The sequence below is a fragment of the Mirounga angustirostris genome, unplaced genomic scaffold (assembly GCF_029215605.1).
Source record: "Mirounga angustirostris isolate CCGP_5_RB_7025 unplaced genomic scaffold, mMirAng1.0.hap1 SCAF_8, whole genome shotgun sequence".
Lineage (NCBI taxonomy): Eukaryota > Metazoa > Chordata > Mammalia > Carnivora > Phocidae > Mirounga > Mirounga angustirostris.
This window is the reverse complement of record NW_026991716.1, coordinates 39,592,214-39,619,049: the sequence shown is the minus strand read 5'-3', so window position 1 is coordinate 39,619,049 and position 26,836 is coordinate 39,592,214. Positions and strand designations below refer to the sequence as shown.

The window sequence follows — 26,836 nt, the reverse complement described above, 5'->3', positions numbered from 1 at the left end:
AATGTCTAGAAGCATTTTTGGTTGTCACAACTGGTACTCCTGGCATCTGGTGGGTAGAGGCCAGGGATGCTGCTCAACATCTTACAGTGCCCAGGACGTCCCCCCCCGCCCCCAAACAAAGGACCACCTGGCCTGAAACGTCAGTTGTGCTGCTATTGAGAAAGCCTGGTTGAAAGTTTGATAAGAGGGACACACAAAAGCAAGAAGGATAGTGGAAGGAACAAAAGTGAAGGAAGACAAAAATGGAAATTGGGGTTTAGTCTGTGCCTGCTGCAAGCACTGTGCTAGGTTTTCCACATACATGTATTCCGTCTTCTCAACAGTCTTTAAAGGCAGATATTACTGACAAATTACTGAAGAAATCTGGCCCAGAGGAGTTCAGTAGCTGCCCCGGATCACCCAGCTAGTAAGTGGTGGCATTGGAAGTAGAACCAGCACTCCTCCCTCTCCACCACCAAGACTGCCATGGTACGCCATGGGAGAGCTGCCCTGTGGTTCTCCCACCTGAAAGCTTTCATCATTTAACTTGCTGAAGACGGTGTAGTGCTTTTTATGGGAAAGATTGTGTTAGAGCTCATTCCTGCCTTCTCACTCTTGGGAAGGAAATGTATTTAAAACAAAAACACATGTGACTCTGAATTAACAGGGCACATCTATCGGAAACTAGTGCAGAGCGTGTTGAAATGAGTAAAGGCTGAAGGGAATTTTCTTCATCTCTTCCAGTTGGCTGAGGGGCTTTCTGGAGGACCTAGCATTTCAGACAAGGACGCACCTGGCAGGATGGGCAGCCCTGTAGCTAAAAGCTTTGAGAGGGGAGTGTGTGAGTTGGGGACTTCAAAGACTTCAAGGGACATAGTCCAGAGGAACCTGCTAGTGGAAAAAGCCTAGTGCAGAGGGACATTCCCTCAGAGGTCCAGGGGAAAGAACGGGTTAGATGACTGGAGAATCAGAAAACTTGAGTAGTAGAATTAAAGATGAACAGAGGGAAGTGGGGAAGGAGTTTGAGAAAAGTAGTCAACGGCCGGAAGTGCAGCCACATGTCCCAAACACACACTCCACTCTCTGGTCCTCCGCCAAGACTTGTGAGTGGTGCCTTTTAGCCGTCAGTGACTCTGTTCTGTCATTCTCTGCTTGGTACTTGGTTTCCATGGATCCTTTCCAAGAAGGACTTGGTTTCTGGGCACTTCCTATAGCAGCGCCCTCCACATCATTCATGAGTCCTGCCTTTCTCCTTCTCGAAACAGTTGGGTCTTGGTACTGCTGCATTTCACTGTGTGTGTGTTTGTGTGGCCCTCGAGGTCCTTCTGCGCTCACTACAATCTCAGCCCAGCACTGTTTGCTCTAGACTGTTACAATTCAGTTATCTTGGACTCCATCCTAAGCGAGTATTTATTGAAGTACTCAAAGGACCTCTTTACGAGGCGTAGACTTTTATTGTACTGAAGTTCCCATACTTGGTTTCGTTCCCTTTTCTCCTCTAGGGTAAAGACTGTCTTCCTATTCTGTTGTAGCCCTCCCAGTGGGTGGGGCCGGGCTGTACTCCCTGGGGGCTCAGCAAATGTGTTGTCTCATGTGGGACGGGTTATTTGATGTGTATGAGAGAAGTGCCAGTCTTAGAAGATTTGGCCCCTAACTCCAGTTTAGAAACTCCAGTTTCGTGTTTTTCCTTAGTTTACATCATAATAGCCATATTTCAGAACACAAGGGTGATTCCACCTTTTTCTAAACAAGTTGTCTGTCAGTACCTAAATGTCTTAGTCCAGTTTTTCATGGTTACCCCCATCTTGAGTGGTGAGGAGGCCAGGGACAAAATGGATCTCAGGTTTGGTTTGGTTTGGTTTTGACCTGTTTTTGTATGCACACTGGAAAGCAAAACTATTTTGATTCCTATCTCCTGTTTTCAGAGGCTTAAAATCTAGGGGCTTCTTGAGGTTCCACCCAGGCCTCCTGCCCAGGCCTGCACTGAGACACCGCCCTGATCACTCTCAATCTTGTAAGAGTTCTCAGGTCATTCTTTCTGGTTTGACAAATTGTCTGTAGTAGATAAGCATCTGCCTATTGTCTTACCCCCTGGCATATAGTAAGATGATTCACTGGCTCAGGGTTGCCGTGTGGGGAGCTGGCAAACAGTGGAGGTGGCCATAAGCTTTGATCTCTTTTCCAGGGGCCAATGGAATGACTTCAGGGTTTGGTTCTTTGCCGGGAGTGATGTGTGTTTTGTTAGATTTGTTTACCTCATGGTTAGGACCCAAGTGCCTCCACAGAGAGGGGAACCACATGTTTATCCGCTTTTTGTTTCAGGCCCTCTTCTCCTGCTGGCTCAAGTGGTACCAGGAATGTGTCTCTCCTTTTGTTTCCTCCCCGAATTCTTAGAAACTTCCCCCTCACCTGTTGCCGCCTAGATTTGGTTGCCTTCCATCCCTCTCCCAGGTTGGTTTTTTGCAAATTTTCCGGGGTGCCTGGAAGCCCCGCTGAGCTGGGGCTCTGCCCTGCTTCTGCTCCCGCACGTCTGTAGGTTGACATATTCCAGTGACTGTCCCCCCGCAGCTGTGCAGGCCTCCCAACTGAGCACCAGGCTGAGTCTCACCCACATCCCGTTTAGGCTGGTCTGCGTTCCGAACAAGTAGATCCGTGTGTGGGGTGACGCATTTTCTTACAGGGAGAAAACTAGTTTGTCTTTGAATTGATTAGTTAACTACAGTGTTCTGGAGAAAGCCTCAGGGCCTTTCTGGCCATCGTGGCTTCTTTGTGTGTATCTGGAGTTGGAACACTGAGGGGCTCTCAGGTTGGTTGTTTTGGAGTAATGAGGCTTTATGAATGGCCTTGCGCAGAAAACAAATGGGGGACAATTCCAGGCAGTCTGTGTCCAATTAGGTGTTGGTCACAGAGCTCAGTGATCACAGATGCTGCCAAGGGCCTCCGGTTGGGTTAGAGTTGCCTCACTTTTTTCTTAGACATTCATTCTCTTTCTCTCTTTTTACTGTTTATTTTTTATTGCAGAAGCAGTACATGTTTATTTTAAAAACTTCAGAAAATCCAGGCAGGCATAAAGAACAAAGTAAAAATCACGTACTGCCACCACCAAGAGAAAACCAGCATTACCATTTAGGTACACATGTTTGATTGTATGTGTGCTTATGAATATATTTCCAGGAAAAGGTCCATAACTTTCACTAGATTCTTAACATTAAGAATCTTAGGCTCTTTCTTTTTTTAAGATTTGTTTATTTATTTTTAGAGAGAGAGAGCATAGGGGGAGGGGCAGAGGGAGAGAGAGAATCTCAAGCAGATTCCCCGCCGAGCACAGAGCCAGACGCAGGGCTCGATCTCACGACCCCGAGATCATGACCTGAGCCAAAACCAAGAGTCCGACGCTCCACCAACTGAGCCACCCAGGCCCCCCGGAACCTTAGGCTCTTTCTAAGCTGCACTACTTCTTGCCTCGCTGAAGCTGAGTAAAACTACTTGTGGGAGCCCGGCTGCTGTTTCGATACGGTGTTTGTACGTAAGGAGACAGTTTGCAGTCTAGCTCTGCAGACCAAGGTTTTGTGTAGCAGTGATTAGCAGTCAGAAGGGGCCGTGCTGACCGTTTCACGGTCTTGGTGCTAGCTCGCATTGACTGAGCATCTGCTGCGTGCTGGTTCCCACGCTAACCGCAGTGGCTCCTCTCTTTCTAAAGACCCTGGAGAAGAAGGGGGAAGGAAGCTCCAAGAACTTGGTTTGATTATATTGGCCAAACGTGCGCCATTGGCTTGGTTCTTCCTTGGAATATTCTTCAAGTTGTCATTCTGTATCCTGGTGAAATAAGCGAGGAAACACATACAGCCTGAGGGATGTGTGCGACTTACCGCCCTGCCCTTGAGTTCTCCTCCGGGCAGAGCGCTGAGGGAGCCCCCCTCCGTTTGCACTTGCAGCGCTCTCCTGAGAACTCAGCCCGGGCGGCGTCTGCAGGCCCCTCTCCCCCACCCCTGCCCCCACCTGCTCCCGCGTACATGCGTAGCACAGTGCACCCTGCACGAGCCGCGTGCAGAAGGGCAGAAGATTTAACTCACACAGCTGCCTCTTAGAGCTCTAGCACGGCTCCCCGAGAGCCAGGTTCTGTGGGTGAGCTGCTCTCACTCCTTATCTGCCCTGGGGCCACTGGAGCAGCCTTAGTTCAAGCCTGTATCAGAGACTGCACATTCTTCAGGGTCAGAAGCCATGTTTGTGTGATTCTCGTCATGAAAGGACACACGCAATGGGTACTTTTGAAGGTCTTTTAGATGCTTCCACTCCCACCCAGCCTAACTCTGAGGTCATTATTGCTAGCCACGGGAGGGCAGGATCTTGCCAATTCCCTTGGTTTAGAACCAAGATGAATCTTGGCTTAGAAAGACAAAAACAGTGTAGAGACCCTTAATCCCAGAGAGATGGTATTACTTGGGCATCTAGGCTTGCCCCCACCCAGCCTCGAGGGCATAGAGCCTTGGCACTTGGAGAGGAACCCCGCACGCTTTCTTTCCCAGGTGGGGACCGTGGGAGAGTGCAGACTGAAGGCTCCGATTTTCTGCATGTGTAGAATTTGAGCTGTTATTTGAAACTCCCTGTTCCTTATTAAATGGCTGACCTGATTTTTCCCCTTTATCTCTGTAGTGGTGGAGATCCAAGAAGGGAAGACGACTACAGTAAGTATCATCAAATTGGCCACTTACAACCTCTGTAACTCTTGGAGCTGCCGGGGGGCAGAGAGGGGGGAGGAGGAAGGCCAACCCAAACTGGACTCCTGGCATCAGGAGCAGCTCCCTCTGTCACCATAAATCCCACAGTCTAACGTTTTTCAAGCTGTGTGCTGTCATGTGGTTGAATCAGGAACAGTCATCGCGCCTGGACTGAGGCATCCGTTGTTTGATTAAAGTGGCCTTTTGTATGATAAGGAAGGTCTCAGAGGTCTTTGGTGGGGATAAATCAGTTTTCCAAAGGAGAAACCAAGGCAGTGGTGAGAGTAGAGAGCCCAAGTAAGTTGACCCATGGCCGGGAGCCTGGACCAAACTACTTCTTAAGTGATGCCATTAAAAGGTGACACTCTCTGGGCCCTGGGCTCACTGGCCGGCACCCTGGCTTGTCTGTTGGTTAAAAACTAGAATGATTCTTCATCCACCTACTCCCCCCTTTCCCTTGTTGGGCCCATCTCACCTCCCTTCCTCGGGGAGTCATGGGGCCTAGATTATCCTATAATCCCTGAAAGACAACGTTGTTTTCACATGGCCTTCCATGCTTCCAGGAAATCTCAGCCACTCCACGGAGCTCCCAGAAGCCTCCGTAACTTCCATGTCAACCAGGGATTTAACCCTTCTGGCAGCCAGCCAAGCTCGGTCCTCCCCCCAAAGCAGTCTTAACCCCAGGACGAGCCCTTAGGGTTCCCTCTTTGAGTCTTCCCCAGAATACTCCTCAGCCTTTTCACTGCTTAGCCTCAAAACGGTTCTTTTTAGGGGGCCCCCATCCCCTTTGGGCACCTCCTTTGGTTCCCTTATTCAAAGCCAAAACAAGCATTCACCCTAGGAACTCCATGCTGGTGGAGAAAAATATATCTGCCTTTTGAGTATGGAGTGTTTCTCATGTGAGGCGTCAGTCTGCTATTTGCAAAATGAACATGGAGACATCGTGGCACCGTGAGACCCACTGGGGGAGGGAAGGCCATCTGTGCCTCCAGGGAGAGCTATCGCTGCAGCTAACCGGGCATTGCTCACTCTTTGGGGTCTCACTTTCTTCATCTATAACATAAGATCATGAATCCTCCTTCACGAGGTCTTGGGGGTGAAATGAGGTGATACGTTTGAACCGTTATTAGCACAGAGCCAGGCATGCAATGGGGAGTCAATAAATGTTAGCCCTGTCCCCCGCCAGGCCCACCGTAATCCCCTCCCAAGACCCAGCGTGCACCTCCACATTTTCCCTAGTGCACTTCTCCGTTTCTGGCATGGCTACGGTGGCCTTGGCAGAAAGTCAAGTAGCAGGACCCTGCACAGCCCCCTTTCCCTTTTGCCAGTTTCTCCCCCAGGAGACAGTATTACTTCCCTCCAAAGCCTCAGACCTGTCCCAACTTCCCTCTCATAATCCCTGGCCTCAATCAGCAAGGCTTTCTAAACTCCCCCTCTTGTAATCAGAGCCGCCTCCCAGATCATTGGCTTCTTGCACTTGGTAATTCCAAGGCTGTGTCACAGGATACAGAGCAATGGCGGAGGTCATTGCACACGTGGCCTCAGCAGGATTTGAAAGGTGGCATCCAAAATGATAAAAGTGAGGAGGGCAGGCAGATATATCTTCCCATGTGTGTTTCTAAAAGCGAGCAAGGAAGCAGGCATGCACATGGTACCTGCTTGGAAGGGCGTAGAGTGGGCTCTCTCAGCCTCGAAGCTGCTGGCCTTTGGGGCTGGCTAGGGCTTTGTTGTGGGGGGTAGCATGGTTAGCAGCTTCCCTGCTGGATGCCCGGCGCACCCCATCCCCCAGCCGTGACAGTCAGAAATGTCTCCGACATCGTCCAGTGTCTGCCGGGGGGAGGTGGGAGGTGGCAAAATCCTGCCTGGTTGGGAACCACTGCTATAGACTGGCCTCTGTCACGTGAAGCTGGAAAGGGCAGTTTCCTCTGAGAAGGACATGGTATGTGGGATGGGAGGGAGACTTTTCACTGTGTATCCCTGCACCGTTGGAAACTTTCTACCTTGTGCAGGTATTACTTTTTTCCAGAGCGGGAAGGATAATGTTCTGGTGTTTTGTTTTGTTTTTGAGAAAGGAAAGGTAGCATTCAGCTGATAGAACAAACCACTGCCTCTTGCCCCCAGCATGGTCTAATTGCCACGACGCTTGCATGCCACCAGGTCACGGCTCTGTGGCCACCCCGAGGTCCAGTATGCAATGGCTGCAGAACCACTGCCGCAGGGGAGGCAGAGAGACCTATTAGCCACTCCTACAGAGGCCCCCACAGATGAACTCTCCCCGGCATCTCACCATTTGGGGGGCTGCTCAAGGATCTGAGGCTCCACATGCCCTCTCCCTCACTGGCTGTCTTTCTCTTCCTCCTAGATCGAAGGCCGGTTAACGGGGACTCCCAAGGAAAGCCCAAACCCCCCTAACCCCTCTGGCCAGTGCCCCATCTGCCGGTGGAACCTGAAGCACAAGTATGGCTATGAGGTGAGCTGAGCTGCGCGCAGACGCCGGCTCTGCATGTCGTGGAGGTTCCAGTCCCTGGTTCACTTCAGCGGCTTCCCCACCCCCCAGCCACTGCTGCATCTCAACCCCGGCTGCCCCAGGGAGCTTTAAAATCCTCCTCGGGCCCCACCCGCAGACACTGACTGCTCTTGGTCTGGATGGAGCCTGGCCATCATTCATTTGTAAAGCTCCCCAGGTGATTCGACAGTGCCGCCAGGGTTGAGAGTCACTAATCCAGATCATGGCGCTGGTTGCATGCAGTTCAGACCACCAGGGCCCTGTAACCCCGTCTTGCAGGGTGTGTTCCCAACGGATGGAATCAGGCTCTGGATTTGGCTTTCCTCCTTTTATAAGGAGGGTATATTTGGAGAGTCCTCACTGTGACCTGAGGACACATTACTGTCTCCCTCCATACTGAAGCTACAGAGACTCCTGTTTGCTCCAGCTCCTGTTCTCTCTGTTCTCTCCACGGAAAGATGCTGATGGTGACTAAGAATGGGAACCCCCACAGTGCAGGCTCTGTGTCAGGCACTGTGGTACGCATTTACAGGCCCTCATTCACTTGGTTTTCACAATATCCCTATGAAGTAGGTACTGTTTTCATCCTTGATTTCCAGACGAGGAACTTCAAGGCATGAAAAGTTGATGAACTTGCCTCAGATCACCCAGCTAATATCAGAGCCAGGCTATAAACTCCAGGGATACAAAACCCAGGCAGAGCCTACTATCCTGACGACTGCTCTCCATCCTCGCTAGAAACAGGGCGGGCTTGGGGGAAGGACGCAGACCTAGAGAAATCCATACTTGTCCTTGAGGGTTCTATTGGTGACATTAAGCACCCTATTTTTAGGTTTCAGGTGATTAGGCTCTGGGCCAGTTTGACCTGCAAGTTGTCCCTGTACCGCTCTGTGGAATGGGATGACTAAAGGCAGAGGTCCCGGTCAGGTGGTGGGAGCAGGAGCGGCCACATGCCCATGGGATCCGAACAGAATGACCCAACTAATCTCCTGGGCTGGGAGCCTTGGCTCCGGGCCACCGGGCGGGGAGGAGGGTGCTCCTTTCACTCTGCTCCCAGCCCATCTGCTCATGGCTGCCCGGACTAATAGGAAACCTATAGGCCACAGGACAGTGTTCACAGCTTCTTGTGACATAGAAGTTAGGTGGGGTCGTGGCCCCACTTAGAATCCCAGCTGAAGATGGGGAAGTGAAGTCCACACCTGCCTAACCACCATGGGGCACTCCTTCTACCAGCCATTTCCAGGAAATGGACTTGGCTGTGTTTATCCAACAGACGAAATCCAATCCCCCCCGAGGTAAAGGCTACAGTTGTTTTCCTTTTACCCCTTTCCACTCAGGACACCGTTAGCCTGAGCTGCACAAAGCTGTCAGCTTGCTTGGCAGCCTACGGTGGGGGGCTGGGGCTGCGGGCCCAGTTTATTAGTACTAGATAATCCAATCCAAGTTCTTTTCACCAGATTCTAAAGATTACAGGGGTGGGAATTGGGGGCCCGGGTCCCTCAGGAGCTGTCCAGTGATTAAAACAAATCTGCGGTTATACAGCGAGGCGCCTGCCAGGGCAGCAGATCAGTTTGTGGGACAGGACTGCGAAGGTGGGCGGGGCCCCCCTCTCCTTGGGGAAGCCGTGGCTTTTGTTTAACCCCCTCAGCCACCCTATGAAAGCTGGAAGGGGAAGTGGTCTCTTGGCTTGATTTTGGCTGTGTTTATCCTTGTGCCCTCGACTCGTCCAAAGCAGTCTAATGGTCCAGAGGAAGCCGGAGAATCCATTCACATCTGGCCACGGGGGCTTAGAAGATGTGGCTCTTAACTTCACCACCCCGATCCTCTCCTCCCCAGCTCGTACACTGCCTGCACTTGCAGGGGAACTGCAGAAGTGGAGGGGCTGTCTGTGTGGATTCTGGCCTGTAGGCTATAGGGGTAGAAACCGTAGTGGTTTTTCCCCCTTGTGTGGAAATCTATGACACGCCCCCTACCTCGCCCAAGGGGAATAACAGGCCTTTCATTACCAGGAGAGATGCTGCCCGTGCTCTAAAGATGAAGGCTTTTTGAAGAGTTTCTGTTCTGTAATCTCTCAAAGATTCTCATGGAGATGCTGGGAGCCCTTGGGGTTGGAAAATCTTACCAACTTGGGATTTAGGTTTTGTTAGGGCAAAAATAGACCAGTGTGCAAAAGCTCTGTGTAGAGGGTGTGGTCCCTGGTTGGTTCCCGAGGGAGACATCAACCCCTTGGGGTGCTGGGGTAGGACGGCCTCCCCTGTAAGCCACGAGGCCCTGGTGCCCCGTTTCAGACGCCCACCGGCTGACTGACTGCAGTTTTCCGTTTCCCCTAGGATGTTCTGCTGCTCAGTCAGTTCCTCCGGCCTTGTGGAGGCATGCTGCCTCGAAGGATCACAGGCCTGTGCCAGGAAGAACACCGTAAGATTGAGGAGTGCGTGAAGATGGCCCACCGAGCAGGTAGAAGGCCCTCTCGGGGTGAAGAGGAGGGCAGAGGGCTACAGGCGCCATCCCCCCATCCCACCCCTTGCCGGCTGCCCCCTGGTCCAGCCCCTCCTGAAAGAGATAGGAACATCCAGAGTCTTCGCTGTACTCACCCCCCCAGTGCCAGCCTCCCACTCCCCTTGGGCTTTCCATCTACCCCTGAGAGCTGCAGAGGGAGCTGCAAGACCATCCCATACGTGCTCTTGTCTCTACTCAGGTCTCTTCCCAAATCACAGGCCTCAGCTTCCTGAAGGATTTGTTCCGAAGAGCAAACCCCAACTCAACCGGTAAGCAAAGCCAGGTATCGCCACCCAGAGCATTCTGCAGGCCCTCAGCTCTCACTGGCTGGAGCTCGTCCCACAGCCCAGGAAAGCTAGAGTGCTCCCTTGGCTGTCTGTTCCATCCCTCCCCGCGTGAGCACCCACCCCCTTCAGTCCCAGCACTGCTGGGTGGATCCTGTGCACACTTCTGTGCGTCTCCCCTGCTGGCCTCAGACTCTCTCCTCTTCCCTTCCCGGCTGGGCACTTGGCACAGGGGCACGAAGGGTAAGAAGGTCTGCCGGTTGGGCATTAGAATGTGCTAATCCCCGGTTTATGACATCATACTGGGTTGCTATGGGAATGTCAGAGCACTTCTACAAACTTTTCAGTATCCCAGCACGGGGTTATTAAAGGGCAAAATGAGGCCTTAGAAAGGGGAGGGCTCTTTGGGGTAGAGCCACCGCACAGAGCTGTGCCCGTCTCGCACTGCAGAACTTCAACCTCCATAGCGCTCCCTAGGGTCGTGCGGTTAATCTGCACAGCTGCCCCGGAGCGGGCTGGGAGGTCCTGGGCTTTTGTAGAGTGGAGGAACGCCCCCAGACCCTGGCATCAGTCAGTCTGCCTTCCAGCCAAAGCAGGGGGCCCCCTCTGGTGTAGGAGCAGATTCCCATCTCACCCTCAAACAGCCGTCCTGCCGTGAGCTCCCTGTCCCCCCGGCCCGGCCCCAACAAGACCACACTCATGTCCTCCCAGATCTGCAATAGCCCCTGCTCAAGAGTAGATCCAGGTCTATGAAATTGATTCTGGTCTTGTCTTCTTGTTCGCCCTGTCAACGGCCCCTCCCCTCTTCGGTCTGTCCAGCTACTACTGTAACTGCTCTCTCTAGGGGACCCAAGATGGCTGAAGCAGGGCAAGACAGCGCCTCCGCAGCCAACCTCCAAGGCTGATCCCCAACAAAATGCAGGCACGGAGGGTGGGGGGCCAGGAAGTCCAGCTTCGGATGGCTGGACTGGGGGTGCAGGGCCAGAGCTGGGTCTTCACTGACACCTCGCCAGCACCCTGGCCCCATGCCCATCTCCACCTGAACCTCCCACATGGCTAGCTGGGCCATCTGCCAGCAACCTGGGGGAGCAGGACATATTAACCTCTTCCTGTCTTTCCCGCTTGTGCTCTGGACCATTGGAAGTTGAGCCCACCCTCCCTTCTGACTTATAAAGAGACAGCAGCAGGCCTAAGGACATAATCCATCCTGCCCTCAGGCCTTTGAAGCAAGGCCAGGCTCCCTCCCATATATCCGGTGTCCTTTAACGTGACACAGGATTGATGATGTGTGGGGGCTCTTGGGTTGCAAAAGGCCACTCTAGGGGGGAGGGGGAGTCCTGGCTACGAAGGAGTGTGATTCTCTTGCATCCCGGGACTTTATGATTCCATCCAGAGGTCCTTGAGCTGCCGTGGACCGGCCCAGGCTCCGCTGGGCCCTAGGGAGCCACACTTCCTCCTTTCCCTGCCCCTTCAGGAGAGGTATGAAGGAGCCTTGGTTCTTCCTAGAGCTGGAGGGTTGCCCCGAGAGCTAACTGGAGGCCACTAACCACCGCCCCCTCCCCCCCCAGCTGGCTGTTTTGGGTGGCACAGCCATCAGGCCCAGGGCTAGCTGAAGCCCAGCTTCCCTCCGCTCTCTCCGGGGCAGGGGGAAAACAGCCTGAGGGCAGCAGCTTTGGACAAGCTGGTCAGCCTCAGGCTCTCCCGGGGTCTTTGATCCCACTGCACGTTTCTTTTAGGGAGCCTGCTCCCGCTCTCTGTTTCTTCCCCCACCCCCTCTGAAAACTGGGAGATGCTGGCTCAGGGGCCTGCCAGGTGCTCCCCTCACTTCACCTTCACCTTCACGCTTCTGTTAGCCCGGCACCACCATAGAGAAGCCAGCCGTCGGCCCCACCCACCGCACAGAGGCCTCCCTGTTAGGGGGCATTGACACGGACAGTACACGTGGAGAGCACCCCCTCCCTGCCCACCTCATACTTGGAATGTAGGCTAGCACTTCCCACAGCTTTTTACTTCCTCGCAGAGCTCCTTTGCTCCTTTCCCCTTTGCTCAGGACTAAGAGCAGGAAACCAAGGTCCAGGGAAGGGGAGCTCAGTTGAAATATGTAAATCAGTAATCATTTTTTTTAGTTTTATCTAAAAATTCTCAACCAAGGTGATTAATTTTTTAAATGAAAAAGTCTCTCATGCGAGGGTCTCTAGCGGCTGCTGGGTTGAGCCCCAGCCTAGAATGGAGGCAGGAGAGGAGCCTGGCTTTGCCATAGCTGAGCTTTGAGGACGAAGGGTGGGCCTCTCTGGACAGGATCCAAATTGCATTCTGGATGGAGTAAACCCCAGTCCCAGCCGGCATGAGCCACTTTTCCGGGAACTGTCAGGGCCCTGGCCATCCCCAAAGGAGGCCAAAGGACTGTGGGCGGCAGCCATCTTTCCCCACCCCCCTCCTACTTACAGGAACCTTCCTGGGCTAGGTCTGTACCACGGGCCCTCACCCTTGGCTCCCATTATGAGGGTGAGGGGCAGGGGCCCTACACCAGTGATGGCCGCCCAGGGGAGCTCCTGGAAGGCTGGGGTGACAGAGTGAGCCAAGTGGGGAAGAGGGAAGGATCTCTCCAGGCCTTACATCAGCCTCTCCTCTCCCCATGACTGAGGCCAGAGAGGAATGATCTGCTTTCTGGGCAGCCTCTTCCTCCGCCTCCCCCAGCAAGTATACACACAAACATTGACAACTCATAAAGATCAAGGGAGCGCGTGGCCCTGGGCTGCCTGACCCTGGCCACACACGCTTGCGGCCGCAAGAGCCCAGCCCATCTGTTTACGGCACACTCAGCCATTGCTCCCAGGAAAAGCCCCTGCTCCTTGAGAAGGGAAACTGGTGAACGGCTTTGGCCCGAGGAGACGCGACCCATTGTCCCAGCTGCAGCATGCACCCCCCAGCCCTCACAGCCACCTCCCTACCCTCCACAGGTACCTCACGCGCTGGTCTCCACGCTCTGTCAAGCCCATCTATAATAAAGGCCACCGCTGGAACAAAGTGCGCATGGCCGTGGGGTCACCCCTCCTGAAAGACAACGTCTCCTACTCAAGAAAGCCTCTGATGCTGTATCACTGACTGGGAGCAGGGCTCCCGGAGAACGTGACCAGAGTGCCCGCACTCCAGCCCCATCCCGCCACGGCGGCCCAGCTCCTCTGGCAGGTGCAAGAGGCGGTGGGACCGACTTCAGTGTCCCCAGCCCGCCTGGCAACAGCACCGGGAAGATGGCTGGGTCCCTGAGCAGCAGCGGTGGTCTCATGACCGCCGTGGGCCGTGTTCAGTGCGGGGGAACAGGACTTCTCCCCAATGTCATAAACCAGGCTCATGGACTCTTGCCGCTGGGTGTGTGCTTGCTGCCTGGGAAGTGCAGGGGGCCTGAGCCCATTTCTAGCCAGTTCTTGAGCACTGAGTCACTCATTTCTTGTGATAGGCCACATGAATGCCACCAGACGAAGTTTCCAGGCCAAGTGGGTTCCCATGCCCTGTGTTGACAAGCCCTCAGCTCTTCGGCTTCCTCCGAGGACTCCTGGCTGTCCCCGCCTCCCCCAGCCCCTTCCACCCACCATCATCTCCCTCATGAGCACATTCCAGCCCTCCACTGCTTGCTCTAGAGCTGGGTCCTCTGGCACAGCGGCCTGTCCTCAGAGCCTGGACACCAGACGGGGTCAGAGGTGTGGAGAAGCAGTGGGACAGAACAAACAGACCAAATTCACAGCCATTTATGAAAGTAACATTTAGACTCTAATACACTCCCCCTGGCCGGCCCCTGCTACAGCATAAAGGGGAGGTCTATGTTCTTCTCGCCAGTGCCCACGTAGATCGAGCCACAGCTCTTGGTGCGGGGAGCATGGAAGAAGGTGAGGCCTGGCCAGAGTAAGCTGCGCAGCACCACCAGGGCGTTGCCCCTCTCCATCTGGATGCTCCAGGACCCTGCGAGGAGGCGGACAGGAGGGGAGGCCTGGGTGCTACGGTTCCACTGGGAAAGGGAAGACAATTTAATTATCCGGCACTTTACTCCTCCTGATTGCCTTTTAGCCATTTCACTGCTCATTAAAACCACTTCCAGAGGGAGGGCAAAGGAAATGAAAAGAGGTGAAGCCCACCCCGCTTCATTTTGTTCCTGTCAGCAAGGCTAGTTAAAGGTTGAATGGGGGAGGAAGCGGGAGTCCACAGGCCGGAGAGATGGGGCCCGGCTAGGAGAGGCTCTCTCCAGGCTTCCCCACTCAATACGAGGGGCAGCCCGTCATTGGTGACCTGCAGTCCTGACGCAGTTTGCCCTTCTTGCCCCTTTACTCTCTCGTCCCCAGTCCCAGAAGCCTCTGCTCTGAGATGGATTAGACCTGACCAGGGGCGCACAGAAGTTGAGCTGTTTCAGGCCTCCCAACTCAATAGCCCGACCTGGCAGCCGGTGGACTGGGAGCCATGCTTGGCAGGAGGGGACTTGGGCTGCAGCTAATGAGCCTTTGTCCATGCTGGGTTCTGCCCTGGATTTTTGCTCCCCAGACAGGAGCAGCCCAGCCTGGGGCTGAGTTGTGCAGCCATGAGGACTTGGCGGGAAGGGCCTGATCCGGCTCCAGAACCAAGGGAGGGAGACCCTGTGTGGGAGGAAGGAGCCTGGGAAAATCGCCTCTGGATGCAGATCTGGAGCTTCTATTCCCCTGCGCACTGAGGCCTCTCCCCAGCCCAGCCGCAGCTCTGCTCCAGGCCCTGCCAGAAAGGCAAAGGCTTTGAAGGTTTTGGTGTTGGAACAGCCAGTGATGTGCCGAGGCCTTCATCCGCTGCCAGCTCAGCCCGGCTGCTTGGCTCCCACCACCCCAGCTTCCCACAGGCCTCCTCCCGCCATGGCCCACCCTGGTCACTCCACACCCAACAGCCTCGCGGCTCCGTCCCCACCCATCAGGGGCCACCCTGCATCTGAGAGACCTGACCCCTAGGCGCCCTGGGGCCCCATAGCAGCTCAGTCCTGCTCAGGGTGCCACCACCTGCCCGGGTCAAAGCCAGAGCTTTCCAGGTGCATGTAGGTCAGCCGGCACCAAGTGCCACCACCACCTGTTCAGGAGAAGGTGCAGTGGAAGCCACAGTGTGGCCTTCATCCCGCTCCCAGGCCCACACAGTGCCGGCCAGATGGCATCGAGAGAGAAGAGGGCCCCTGGGTTACCAGAGCTCTGGCTGGGACACTGGGAAGAGGGGGCCCTTTCCTGGCCAGAGAAGAGGGTAGTGTTTCCCCTGGCTCCTACAACTTTCCTCTCTGAGCACCTGAGGTCCTCCACCTCCCAGACCTGCCCTCAGAGTTCTAGAGGCCCTAGCCTGCTGCTTTCCCAGTCGCTCGTTACAGAAAACAGATTGCCTGGGGGGAATGGGAGTGAGGGTGTGACAGAACAAAGTGTCCCCAGTGCATGGCATTCAGCTTTTGGCCAGAAGAACAGACCCCAGGAAGGTACGTTCCCAACCCCCCCACCACCATCCAGTCACTCCCACCAGTGCCCAGAGCATCATCTGGGGACAGTCCCTGCCCTCGGAGCCCACAGCCACACAGCTCTCTTGAACTGAAAGCAGGTCAGGCTCTGCCTCACTTCCCTCTGCCCACCCAGGAGGGCAGCTTACAACCTGCCTGGGCCCAAATGCCCTGAAAGAAACGAAACCCTGGAGGCCTCACTCTCAAGTTCACAGTCACCAGCACCTTGGCACACCCTGGCGAGGGCTGACCTTCCCTCGCACAACCTTGGCCACCTCCTACCTCCTGCCTCCAGTAGATGAAGGGGCCCAGACTGAGCAGGGCCCCCCCAGCCCCCACCGAGAGCAAGGGGGAGCTGGCAGGGATGCCAGAGAAATGCAGTACCCCCACCGGGGCAAGGGGGCGCGCCAAGCAGGCTGAAGGGTGCTGGCGGCGGATGGAAGTGGCATGTGAGGGGCCGGCCAGCCAGCAGCACTGCCTCCCTCCCTCCCTTGCATTCCTGTCACACTCCTGTCCTCCTCTCCTTGTCCCTGGCTCAGCTGGTCGCCCAGGAAACACACACACGCGCACAGACCTTCAACGTGCCAGGAGTCACGTAGCGTCTACCTGGAGAGCCCGGCACTCACTGTCACCTTCACCCACTTGTATTGCAATTGCTGGAAAGGCCGGGCCCAGCCACTGCCACCGCCTCCTCTCAGACTCCAGGGGAAGCAGCCTCCTGTGGCCTTGGTCTCTCCTAAGTCTCCCCAAAACTTCCCTCCTGCCCTCTGGCAGCCACTCTTCTCTTAACGAGCTGTGTTTTGAGGATGTGGTGGGGGGCAAGCAGGTAAATCAGGGATGGAGCCTCTTGTCAGGAAGTCCTCCTGGGTTGCGTGGGCCCCAGGGGTCTCATAGGGCTAGTGGAAGCCTCAGGCTAGCTTCAGGCAGGCATGCGCATCATGATTACATTCGCGTGCCCTCCTGGAAGAAACGCAGCAAAGCTCTGAGACGGCGTTTGAGGGACAGAGTGGGCCAGACTGGGGGTCGGGGCTCTCCAGCCACAGCAGATGATTTTACACTTTGTCTTCAGACCAGCCCCACACAACTGGTCACACACACAGAAATGGCCATCGGTCACTTCTCTCAGGGTGGTCACTCCCCCCTCCCCCCACCAGGGCCACAAGTTATGGTCAAATCCCCTGATGGAAGAGTGCCCTACTCGATGGGCAAGGCCGGGCCTCCTGGTCCAGAAGGCTAAGCACCTGTCAGCCAGGCTTCCAAGGGCCTGGGTGGGAGGAGCCACCTGCACACACCCCCAAGAGAAAGCTGATCTGCCACGGTGTTCCCTTCCTGTTTCCAGTGTTCCTGACTCCCCCGTCGCCCGCCTCCTCCTCACCAGGCCGGCAGGCAGGCCCCATGCTGCCCTCTGCTGCCTGAACTGGGCATTGCTGCCTGGCTCCGGAATGCGGCAGGCGCGCAGCCCCGGGGGCCGGCGGTTCCTGAGATCCGTGGGCTCCAGCCCCTGAGTGGAGTAAGGAGAGAGCCTCTGCCCTCCAGCCCCCCACACCCGGCTCTGCTTCCCAGGACACCAGTGACCTTGTTCGTGAGGCACCTTCTATTTCACATTTCCACTTCCCATCCTGTTTCATGTGATCTTCCCAAACCTCTGTGAGGCAAGGGCAGTGTCTGGTGGGCGAGGGCATCCTGCTGCCTGGCACGCAGTACCTGCTCAGTGGCTATCTGCTGAGGAGCACTGAACGGAGTGCTGCCTAGAAATCTGGCCCGACCTGGTGCTCCATCTGCCTCAGCTGACTGCAGACAGGCTCAGAGAACTCCTGGCTGGCCCTTCGTCCACCAGGATGATGGTTCTGCCCCCACAGCTACCCACTCCCACAAAACTCTGCAGACCCCAGGGCAAGGCAGGATGGCTCAGGAAGGCATTGGTGGTAGTAGGCAACATCCCTCCCCATCCTGTCTGCAACCATGGCTGGTCCAGGAACAAGCTGCTGAGCTGGCCTACCTCCACGCACACAGAGAACAGGAGTCCCCGGGGCAGGCCCAACCTAAACCATCCCTGCTAACAGGTGACCCAAAGTCCCCCTGAACAATTGCCTCTGTCCCAGAAAGGAAACAATTATCCTACCTGGGCAGAAAACGACTGTCAAATTCCACTCCTCCAGCCAGTGCTGGTGTCCCAGGGAACCCTTCCCTGGGATTTTGGCCCTACTTCGCAGCCAGGCCCATTGAGGCTGCTGTCTGCCTTGCAGGCAGCCTCCCAGCAGCTCTTTCTGCTCCTTCACTGGCAGGTAAGGAAGGGAGTCCGGGAGCAAAATCTGAGTGTGCGCTCTTCCCTGGACCACCCACACTTCCACCACCACCCCCCAACACCACAGCCCCAACCAGGTCATCATGAGGAAAAGCTGGGCCTGACTGCCTGGAGGTTTTCTGATAGTGGCTCTGGGAGGCAGGGAGCTGGAGGCCCAGAAGCTGTCATGTTCCCCAAGGTGAGGCCAGGAGCATCCCCCCTCAGGCCCACACACACAGATGCCAGGAGCCCTCAGCCACGAAGTCTCCAGCACTGAAGGCAAAGCCATACGCCAGGGCAGACTGAACCATCAGTTGATCCTTCAGCCCTGAGGCCCGCCGTATGGGCAGGATGTCTAGGGCCTCAGGCCACTGCAGCTCACCTAGCTCCCAGGCCCAGGTTCTTACCTCCTGATGAATTCACTTGCCGACTAGACACATCAGGGTGGCCCCAGCATCCTTTAGGAACATCCCCCAAATTTCCATAGCTTACAACCCCAGCTGCAGGGAGAGACAGCTACCTCCTGTGTCCCCTTTATCCAAAATGAAAGGGCAGACAGGGTTGCTGGGGTTCCCTTAGGTAGACTTTGCTGGGTCCCCACACCCCATCTAGCTGGCTTTGGTCTTGGCTGCAAAGGCCCTAGCACACCCCTCCCTGCTCCCACCGCAGAGGATGAAGCTCCAAAGGGAAGGAGGCACTCTTGGGTCAGTCCCCTAGTCAGCCAGCACTGCGGAGGGAGTGCAGCATCCCTGGGCCCTGGAGCATCCGGCTGCAGGTGAGCCCTGGAGCAGGGCTTTCCAGCCATGCCCAGATTCAGCAGAGCAGGGCTACAGCCCCCAGATTAGCAGTATGAAGAGGACTTTTCTCAGCCCGCCCCTCAGACCCTGGTGCTATGTCCCACCACCACAGTGTTGCTGGCTTCCTGTATCCACCAGGGATGTGCAGGCCACTCTGGCTTCCGGCCAGGCTGGGAGCACAGAGTTGGGGGAGATAACGGGAGTCTGGAAAGCGTGTCTTGTGGGGGAGAAGTGCCCCAGCCCCTACCAACCTTCTTTATCTCCCCTGCAGGTCCAGGAGGCCCGTGCTATGCTCAGGGAGGTTTGACTTGGGACTCCCATGTGGCAGAGGCCAGAGTGGCCATTCCTTGCTGGCAGCCCTTAGCCGCTTGGGACCATTGCCCAGCCCCTGGGGCACTGCAGGAGCCATGAAATGGCCTCCAGATCCCTACCTGGCCCCATTCCGTCCTTCTGTGCACCTTATTGTCACAGTTCCCACCACCTTGCTGTAGGCCTCCTACCCCTTGGCTTCCTCGGTCCTCTTGGCCTGCTCTGACTCCCCTCTAAGGCCTTTTTGCCACTAAAAATAACACTAGTAATAATGACTAATTTTCATTTGAGTCCTTACTATGTGGTAGGCCCTGCTAGAAACATCTTGTATATCCATTAACCCATTCCATTCTCAGAACAGCCCAATGAGGTGAAAAATACCATTATTCCCTTTTAGGAATGAGGGAATGGAGGCACAAGGAAAGTGGGGGGCCTGCCCTGGGATCACACAGCTAGCGAGTGGCAGATTTGGGATCCCAGCCAAGGCCGTCTGATGCCAGAGTCCCTGCCTCCGCCATCCCATCCCCTCTCCCTGGCTGGGAGTGCACATGCTCCCCAGAAGTGGTCCCCCTCATGGTGGGGGCAAAGATTGTCCTGCCGTCCCCACTGTCCACTGAAAAGGAAACACTCATCTACCTGACACTACAGTTCATGCCAGAGCCCTGGAGACTAAGGCTCACTGTGTCTGTCCTTGGTTTCACTGTCCGAGCCTGCTTCCTCACCTGTAAAACAGGGATGAAACAGTAGCACCCCCAGGGTGGCTGTGAGGGGGAACGTGAGATAAGGCGTGGAGGGGGCTGAGCACAGCGCCCTGTGCACAGCAAGCAGGGCCATCACTCTCAGGAGTCGCCATTCCTGTCATTATCCTCATTAGCACGGCCGGCATCCATAGCGGGTCCCTGCAGTGCTCAGAAACCCCAAACGTGGGGAGGGAACGAGGCAGGGTGCTGTGTCAGCACCCAGGGCCTCGGCCCCACTTGCCCAGAGCCTGGCACCTGTTCTGGCAGACAGCCTCCAAGCAAGAGCGTCTTCCCAGGACACACACTTCTCTATGGCACAGCTCGGGGGAAGAAAATGGGGTCCCTGGGACCCCACCCCCCAACTGCTGGGGGTGTGCCTGGGCCGGCTGGGCCCTGAAAGACCTCTGAGGCTGCACGTTTTAAGATTAAAACCTACCATGCACATAGCGGGAAGCAAATGTACAGAACTCATTTCCTTAGCAGGTGGTTTGCCCTTCCGTCGCTCAGCACCCACTCCCTGAGCACCGGCTACGTGCCGAGCACTGGATCTATCCCCAAAACTGACAGTTAGGATAGACGTGTGGCTAGTATTTGCAGGGATATTTTCAGCGATGTTTGGGAGAGGATCCCCAGCCTGCCTCCTTCAAGACTGGTATGGAAATCAAGAGAGGCACTGAGAGACTTCCTGTGTGTGGAATCACATGGAAGACAGTGCCTCCTTTTGTCTGAAGACATGTACCAACTGTTTATTATGAGCTGAGCTCTGGATTGGGCCCTGGGGAAGCCCCCACCCTCAGAGAACCCCAGTGAACCACCAGTTCCCACTCGGGCCCTTGGTTCCAATCTCAGAGGAGAATGGCAGGTGGCATGACCCACTGCTCTGACCTGGAGGCAGATCCAATGTCCTCCAAGTCATAGGTAGGCTATTACCTTTGGGGATGTCATGCTCTAAGGAGTCCATGAAGTCCAGGGAGGGGTCCAGGTCAGCCTTCTCAAGCAAGGTCTTGTTCTTCAGCTCAACAGGCTCCCTGAAGTGGAAGTAGGAACTAAGCTTCTTGGCTTCAGATAAGGACAGTCCTAAAAAGAGGTGGTAGGTAGGAAGGGATGGTCGTGCCCAAACCCCACAGCCTCCCTTTCTCCCTGCATGAGGACCACATGGAGAGGCCTGCAAAGGACTCAGTCAGATACTGACAGAACTAAAGGGAGAAAAAGGAGTTGTGTTTTGTCAGCCCAGCCTTGCTCCAGACCCTGCGATGAGAAGACACCAAAGAGGAAGAAGGTGGGAAAGGCAGGGAGCCCAGATGGCCAAGCCTGGGACCCAGATGGCCAAATGCTCTCCTACCCTCAGGCAGAAAAGAGTCAGGGTCCAGTGACTGGGCAGCCCATGCCAACCCACCAATGCCAGGCCATGGAGCACATCCTCCCAAGTGATATGGCCACAGCTGGTCTTTCTCTGAGGAAGTGGGACCGGTTCCCCAGGACTCCCAGAAATGTGTCTGACTATGCTTGGGAAGAGATGCCCTCCTGCCCTTGAGAGGGGCCCTGGAGACCTCACCTTCAAAGGTCCGATTGACGTGGGTAGGTCCAAAAGGGGTCTTAAAAAGGGCTCCTCGGGGGATGACTGCCACAGCCTTGTCAATCTGGTCAATGACAGACACCAAGCGGGTCTCTTCCTTGATCTGGACCTGAGGAGACAGGAGACAAGCCAACCTGCAAGAGTGCTGTGCCCACTCACCCCTGGTGCAAGGGCCCTCTGCATGACCACCTGACCTGGATCACTACCACGTAGATGCCAAGACCATGGAAAATCATGTTGGGCAAGCCCTCGCCTTTCCTCCTCTCAAGATTCCCTCTCTCACTCCCTCCCTTCCTTCTCTTCCTTCATTCCTCTCTCTTTTAAACTGGTAATATATACTGATGGTGCAATATTTAAAACTACAAAAAAAAAAAAAAATAGCAGTCTCTCTCACCCCATCCCTGACCCTCCAACTGCCCTCATCGGAGGCAACCACTGTTAATGGTTTTTTATGTACTCTTCCAGAAACATACCATCCTATCATCATATGTAAATGTTGCTTATTTTGCCTTTTTAAAATATAAACGCAATCCTGATCACTGTAGAATATTTAGGTAATATAGAAATAGTTTATAATATACTCCACAAAGAATTAAAACCATTCATCATCCACCTCCTAAAGATAATCACTAATAACATATTGGCATACTTCCTTCTATTCTCTTTTCTGTGCATATATTTAAAATAAGAGTCTCAGTTCATATAGTTTCAGATGCTATGCTTTGACTTAACACCTCTCAAGCACCACCCCATATTATAACATTTTCACGCGGATGAAATTGGTTACAATCAATATCAAGGGCAACCCTGAATAAAAGGACTTCGCAGCAATGTCTAGAGAAAAGCAGCACTTGACAGGGAAAACGTGTCACCAGGGGCCCTGAGAGTCACTCCGCCACCTATTTCCCAGGAGCTGCCCACTGGAATTTTTACACATTAGATGGAAACGAATGCTTTACACATGCCTAGCCCAGGGCCTTCACATAGGTTGCTTCATTTAACCTGTACAAGATTATGAAGTAGATATAATTATCCCATTGTTTGAGAAAATACACCTCAGGGAGGTTGAGTTTGTCAGGTGGGGTGGGGGAGAGGGGTGGGGACGGAAGTTGAGGCATCATAGGCCTCGACTGAGACTTTTGGCCTCACCCAGGTTCAAGGGCACAGGCTGTGCTTTGAACTCCAGGTTTGTCTAGTTTCAAAATTTGCACTCCGTATTTTTTGACCCAGCAGTTCCATTTCTAGGAACTGAAACTTCAGAGAGCATACACACGTTGGAAGTGACACCACATACAAGGTCATTTGGTGTGGCACTGCCTGTCAGAGCTACAACTCGGAGACGTCATGCATTTCCACGACGAAGACACTGGTCCGACTGTGGGACATTCACACACAGTAAAAACAATAGGGGAGGCTCTTTAGAGTACTGACATAGAAAGAGCTCCAAAACATATTAGGTGAGAAAAGCAAGATGCAGAACTGTGTGAGTAATGTCTGCCATTTGTTTTGTCTTAAGATCAAAAGAGACTATGTAGAGGTCAGGTATTTGCTGAGGCTTGTATTTGCATCAAATATCTCTGGGAGTAGAGCTTCTGAAACTTTAATGTGTATTCGAATCCCCTGGGACTATGTTAAAAATTCCGATCCCGATACCAGCTGGAGAGTGTGCATTTCTATCTCCCAGGCCATGGTGATGCTTCTGATCCAGACAGCACTTTGCGTAGCAAGATGTGGGCATGCACACACGTGCAAAATGGGTTACGTTAATGTCCCCCAAAAAGAGGACCTGGGGGACTGGCAGACAGGGATGAGAGGGGCACTTTGCTAAATTCCTCTTTGTGCCTTCAAATTGCAAATCATGTGGATATATTATCCAGTAAAATAAAAACTGATAGATACGAGAGCCTGTGCACATCCCATTACCCCATAGCACAACACAGACCCCCTCCCCCAGGCCCTGCCCAGAGCCAGGCTCCCGACAGAGCGGCCCGTCCACTCTCCACCCTGTCACACAGGAGCTGTGTGGCTTTATGCTATTGTCCCCGTAATTTCTATTGGGCTGGGCTTTGGATGGCCCAGGCTCTCTCTGTCCTCCTGCTCTCGTCTTCACTCACCACTACTTCTTCTTCAAAGACCTTTTCACCCTCACTCATCTTCTGCAGCTCGGTGTGTTCATATTCATGCGAGGGGTCCCCCATGAAGCGGCCCTTCACCACAGACGTCTGCAGCACCATATCCTCCGTGGCCGGGGGCAAGAGGCTCCACTCCATGCAGTTCAGGCTGCCAATGACATCCCCATGATCCTGGTTTCCAGGCTTCCTGCCACCACCCCTTCTCTTGAGGATGAAGCCCAAGAAAAATGTTGGGAGTCACACCTCTCCCCTTCCAAGGCCTAAGTGCCTATGGTGCACCCTACCCCCGTGTGTGAGGCAAATTCAAATTTATTTCATAAAAAGTCAAGGTCACAAAAGCTTTGTAAATACCAAAATTCCAAAAAGCTTTTTCCTAGATAACTGCACTGTGAAATTCCTGATGAGCTTCTAGAAGCTGAACTTTCCTCAATTACAAGCGCTTCTGTTTTGGTAGGCCCCAAATTCATGCTCCGCCTGCCTACTGAGCCAACAGCATGGCCACATTCCCCCATTTCTCAGGAAAGCCGGTCCCAGGCTCCAGGACCTGTCCTCTGAGGTCTCCAGCACTGACCAGCCCAGTCCCTTCTTCCCCACTCCTGACAGGAGAGGGCATCCCCCCACTCCTCTCTAACCCACTCAGCCTGTTGGGGTAGGCCTGCTCACCTTTCCACCCTTCTAGAACTCTCCACGGGCTCCTTTCTCAACATCAAAACTTCTCAGCTTTCTAAAACAACAGCCCTGAAAGGCATGCCCTGCTAGAAAATAGTCTTTTCCCGTCCCTCACTCCTCTCCTCCAGTTCTAAACAATAATCTCAGAACAACTGGCCCCGTGGAAGCCTTTCTTCCCCTCACCTTCACTCTGCCCATTACACGGTCAGTTCTGCCCCTGCCACCCCACAAAACTGCTTAGGAGGACATCCTCAGGACCTAAAAACCAACAAATGCATCTCCCTTCTCTCTCCTCCACTGCCCTAAGCATTCCCAGGGATCTATTCTCACCCCTCTTTTCTCTCTGCAGGCTGGCCCACCTGACTCCCAAGGCCCTAGCTACTGCCTAGTTGGTATCCAGAACCCAACCACCTCTCACCACCTCCACTGCCCCCTGCTGGTCCAAGCCCCTATCTACTCTTACCTAGATACAACGGTAACCTCCTAACTGGTCTCCCCAAATCCATACCTGCTCCCCTTTCAGTCTAGTTCCCACCCAGCTGCCAGATCATGTCTCTGTGTAGAAGCTTCCAAAGACTTCCCATTGAGCCAAGTCCTTGCAATGCCCCACAAAGCCCTCTGGTCCCTTACCTCTCTGACCTCATGTCCTATAATGTTCCCTCCTCTCCAGCCACACTAGACTCTAAGGGTTTCGACCAACACTAAGTACACATCTGCCTCAGGGCCTTTGCGCTTGCCTGGAATTCTCTTCCCTCAGATGAACACAGAGCTCACTCAGTTGCTTCAGGTCTCTTCACATATGTTACCTTATCAGAGAGACTATCTCTGACCATCCTATTTAAAACAGTACCGCATCCTGTATTCTCTAGATCTGCGATCTTTGTGTTTATTTATTGTCTCCCCTCCCCCCCACCCCCACACACTATAATATAGACTCCATGAAGACAAGGACTTTGTCTCATTTACCACTGAATTCCTCGTGCCTGGATCAATGCCTGGCACATCGTAGGTGCTGAAGAAATAAAAACTTATGGAATAAAATGAGTCCCAAATCTCTATCTTCAGTCCAGATGTTTTGTCTGGACTCTGGGTTTGTACTTTAATATGCCTCCTTATGACCCTGCCCCGCCCCCCACAGTCACCTCATACCAAGTTCAATGAGGCTTCCTGAATTCTGTTCCAGTGAGTGGCACTAGGACTAACCCAGCCGCCTTAGCTTCTCCACCTCTCCCATTCAGGCCCAAGTCTGGCCAGTGCCACCGCTTATATCTTTCCAACCCATCCCCTGACCTACAGTCCCTCAGCTACCTCTCCCTTGCAGCCTCCTTCATTTGGACACTGTAACAGTCTCCTGGATGCTCACCCACTTCAGGCTGGCCTGAGCAGGCTCTTCTTGCTTAAGGCCCCTGAATGGCTCTCCAGCTCTCCATAGCCCCTGAACAAATCCCCAGACTCTCCATCCAGTCTACGTAACACCCTGGCCTGCCATTGTCAGGTTTACCTACCTGCAGTTCTCCCAAACACTCCAAGCCCACTCCAGCCAAGTTTGCAGAACTCTTCCCTCTAACTGGCATGCCTTTCCCCCACACCTTCCTGGGGAACTCCGGATCAACTTTCAGATCTCTCTTAGCAATTTTTATTTCATTGCTCTCTAGAAGGCCCCCCTCGGTCCCCCTTTGCATACCCCTCTATCCTGGGATTAACACTTTGCTTTAATTGCTGGGTTACATATCGGTCTTCCTTCCTAGGATGTGAATAACTTGGAGACAGGTGAGTCTTAGCCATCTTTGTAACCCCAAGTCTACAAAGAATGCCTCCAATCAATGTTGGATTGATGCATGGACAGATAAATGAAGTCTCCAACTCCCTGCGGCTCGAATGGCTTGTTTTGTAAGGTGGTGAGCTTCCCGACGTCGCTGGGGGTAGTCAAGAAAGAGGCGGGGTGGCCTTGCAGGGAAGGTAGCGTCTGGGGAATTTCCCCCAGTTCTAAATCCCTCCTCTCCCTTTCTGCATTCGTTCTCTACTTCCTAGAGCGCCTCCTTTTGTGAGCCAACTCCTCCACCGAAGATACTTCTGGACCCGCTTCCAAACAGCACCTCATTACCCTTTAGGGCTTCTGACCCTTCTCCAAGCTGTGCTCTTCAGAATGCCAGGCCTGCACCCGGCGTCTACTCCAGGTCCCCATTCTCCGGGACCTTTCACCTTGCTCCGCCTCCGTTCTTGACCCTGTCTGTATTATAAGCCCACCTACGTCCAAATTTCTCTTCCCCCGCCCCTGCTCCGCGATGTTCTCAGGTCCCGGCCCCTTAATCCTCACCAGCTTAGTTGCGTCCCCGGCCCCGCCCCCTGGGCCCTTCTCCAATTGGGTCTCCCCAGACCCTGTCCACCCGCCGCCCGGAGCCCGTCGGCCCCACCCCTTTCGAGTCCTACCACGCCCACCCCTTCCCGGCCGCCCGGTGGCGCCCCCTTCAGGAGCCAGGGACCGCCGCGGCCTGCTAGGGCGTCGCCTCAACCTGTAGAGAGTCTTGCGTGGTGCGAGCTGGTCCTCACTCAGGCCCTGCGCGATGTAGTAATCGGCGACGAGGCCGAGGATGCGGCCCCAGAAGAGGACCCGATCGTAGCGGTAGTCGCGCTTCACCAGCGTAAGGGAGGTGAGCAGCGAGGCCCGACGGTCGGGGCTGAGGCCCTGCCCGCTGCCGGACGCCAGCTCCAGCGACAGCAGGAGGCTCTCCGCGTCCATTGCGCCCACGGCTCTGATCAACGCCCGCCAGGTTGCCAGGAGAAGCGGTCTCCATGGAGACCTAAAGCTCTGCCCTTCCGTCGGGCAGGAAGGATTCCACCCACCCGGCCGCCCCCGGCCCCGC

At 54.5% G+C, this 26,836-nt stretch overlaps 2 protein-coding genes across 7 annotated transcripts in view; one reads left to right on the top strand and one right to left on the bottom strand.

Moving 5' to 3' along the window:
- Positions 1-13,924, top strand: part of MRPS18A (mitochondrial ribosomal protein S18A) — a 16,451-nt gene extending 2,527 nt beyond the window's left edge. Inside the window, exons 2-7 of one of the 4 annotated variants that reach the window (XM_064597654.1) lie at positions 3,001-3,109; positions 4,633-4,664; positions 7,060-7,167; positions 9,534-9,657; positions 9,899-9,968; positions 13,786-13,924. In XM_064597654.1, coding sequence (XP_064453724.1) covers positions 3,001-3,109; positions 4,633-4,664; positions 7,060-7,167; positions 9,534-9,657; positions 9,899-9,968; positions 13,786-13,828 — 486 coding nt within the window. In that variant the 3' untranslated portion in view covers positions 13,829-13,924. Of the gene's footprint in view, positions 1-3,000; positions 3,110-4,632; positions 4,665-7,059; positions 7,168-9,533; positions 9,658-9,898; positions 9,969-12,943; positions 13,345-13,440; positions 13,731-13,785 lie in introns of those variants that run through there. The other 3 variants (XM_064597653.1, XM_045866945.3, XM_064597655.1) reach the window with 3 other exon arrangements.
- On the bottom strand, positions 3,215-26,836 carry RSPH9 (radial spoke head component 9). Of its 3 annotated transcripts, XM_064597652.1 has the most exons (6): positions 26,486-26,836; positions 23,286-23,451; positions 21,151-21,280; positions 20,520-20,672; positions 17,465-17,558; positions 13,745-13,940 (listed from the first exon to the last, which is right to left on the bottom strand). In XM_064597652.1, the coding sequence occupies exons 1-6, from the start codon at positions 26,710-26,712 to the stop codon at positions 13,745-13,747; spliced, it is 966 nt and encodes a 321-aa protein (XP_064453722.1). In that variant the 5' UTR covers positions 26,713-26,836. The 3 variants fall into 3 exon arrangements, with proteins under 3 accessions (XP_064453721.1, XP_064453722.1, XP_045722900.1); XM_064597651.1 differs by lacking the exons at positions 13,745-13,940; positions 17,465-17,558 and adding an exon at positions 3,215-3,795 and having other exon boundaries at positions 20,526-20,672; XM_045866944.2 differs by lacking the exon at positions 17,465-17,558 and having other exon boundaries at positions 13,776-13,940; positions 20,526-20,672.